General features: G+C 53.3%; 1 protein-coding gene across 1 annotated transcript; it reads left to right on the top strand.

Moving 5' to 3' along the window:
• The first annotated feature begins 250 nt into the window (after positions 1 to 250).
• LOC109778980 (uncharacterized) lies at positions 251 to 1,364 on the top strand. Its single transcript, XM_020337561.4, has one exon. It carries the CDS (start codon positions 364 to 366, stop codon positions 1,165 to 1,167), a length of 804 nt encoding a protein of 267 aa, XP_020193150.3. The 5' UTR covers positions 251 to 363; the 3' UTR covers positions 1,168 to 1,364.
• The last annotated feature ends 594 nt before the right edge of the window (positions 1,365 to 1,958 follow it).

The raw sequence follows: 1,958 nt of genomic DNA, 5'->3' as shown, positions 1-1,958 counted from the left end.
GTCATAAGCATGCTTGATAATTTTCATGCGAAACGGAGCAGCTTTGTTTCATGGTGAACAAACAAATTCGCTTGTAATATTTGGTATTCAGTTTGTTTGTTTTTTGCAGGGCAAAATGCTTAACAATTTTACCTAAATTTTTTGGAGAATGGTCTTTTCGGAAGCTCAAAGTATTTTCTCAGTTGCCCGGCCCACAAATTCTCTCGACTAGTCTTTCCACTCGGCCTCTATCTTAAGCTAGAAGGCCCAGATGAAGTGAAGGAACCGTGGGATCACCACGGCGACCCATCCAAACCCCCACGATTTCATCTCCTCCAAACCCAACCGCCGCCGCCGCCGCCGCCCGCTCCTCGTCGCCCCGCCATGCCGCCGCGGAAGCGCCCGCTGGAACCGTCCTCGGGCATGCCAGCCCAACCGGATGTCAAGCCCCTCATTTCTCCGGCCTCCAAATCCACCTCCGCCCCCGCCCCTGCCCCCGCCCCCGCCCCCGCCTCCGCCCCGGAGATCCTGCCTGCCTCCATCCTCAACAACCTCCCGGGGCCGGAGCGGGAGGTCTACAAGCGCATCTACGAGGCGGGCAACAAGGGAATGTGGAGCCAGGACATCCGCTACGCGATGAAGCTGGCCGCCCCGACCCTCACCAAGCTCACCCGCGCCCTCGTCCAGCGGGGCATCCTCAAGGAGGTCACCGATGTCCGCCACCGCGGGAAGAAGGTCTTCATGGACGCCCGCATCGAGCCCTCCCCCGAGATCACCGGCGGAACCTGGTATCACAACGGCCAGCTCGATACCGACGCCGTGGCGGCCGTGCGCCGCAGGTGCCTCGACCAGATTGACAGGCTCGGCGCTGCCACCCCTGACATGGTCCACAAGGGCGTCGAGAGGGAAGACCCCAGGGCAGGGTACGCTATCGACCAGATCAGGGACATCCTGCAGACCATGGCGCTCGACAGGGTGCTGGAGGAGTGCAGGAGCACCGGGGAGGGGGAGTTCAGCGCTGTCAGAGCTGGGAGGGTGTGCTATCGGCGGGGTGGCGCGCCGCAGGGTGGCATGATAGAAGGGATTCCATGTGGGGTTTGTCCCAGGATCGACGAGTGCTCACCGGATGGGGTCATCTCGCCAACTACTTGTGTCTACTACAAGAAATGGCTGCAGATGGACTTCTAGGCAGCGAGCCCTGTGAATTGTGCTGGGATGGAATGGTGAATTGTGCTGGGATGGATTGGTGAATTGTCGTCAGTATGCACTTGTGGGATTGCGCGCTTCCGATCATATGGTGTTGTGTTTGTAGTCTAGGATGTGGTAGCCATGCCCGGTGCTTACCGCATTTGAGTATTTTTATACTAATATCAGTTGCAGAGCTATTGCGTATTGTTTGCACTTTGCAGTTACTCCCTCCGTCCCATAATATAAGAGCGTTTTTGACACTACACTAGTGTGAAAAACGCTCTTATATTATGGGACGGCTTTAGAAGTCTGTTCAATGACAACATACCAAATGTCTAATGGTACATATCTTAAATGGATTGAAAATTTGTCTTGCCAAGTGTTCAGTGCAGCTTCACAAACAGCTGCAGTACTGCAGCTGAAACCCCCTATAACAGTAATAATCATTATACGCCATGTCCCATGGTCCAATCCTATATTATCTGCACTGCTCAATTTAGTCGGGACTGTAAACTTCGACCAAAATTTGGTCAGCTCACAACTTTCATATATGTTATATATTGTGTTAGTCTGCTTATGGCCAAGGTGTTTGTCCTAGTTGCCCACATATGATGTACAGGTACTGTGATCCTCTTTCAAAACTCTATTGTTGCGCATTTAGTGAAGCCTTTTCTGGCCCAGATTTACGACACCACACATTAGTTCTGGATGGACTTTGTGGGGGCAGTACTGTTGCTGGCACTGGTAACTGGTTTAGCTTCTGTCGCTTACGCTTGTGTAATTGTTGGACT

The sequence above is a fragment of the Aegilops tauschii genome, chromosome 7 (assembly GCF_002575655.3).
Source record: "Aegilops tauschii subsp. strangulata cultivar AL8/78 chromosome 7, Aet v6.0, whole genome shotgun sequence".
In the NCBI taxonomy this organism is placed as follows: Eukaryota; Viridiplantae; Streptophyta; class Magnoliopsida; order Poales; family Poaceae; genus Aegilops; species Aegilops tauschii.
This window is presented reverse-complemented; position numbering and strand designations above follow the sequence as displayed.

Coding starts and splice junctions, on each gene's coding strand:
- LOC109778980 (XM_020337561.4), top strand. CDS start 364: ATGCCGCCGCGGAAGCGCCCGCTGGAACCGTCCTCGGGCATGCCAGCC.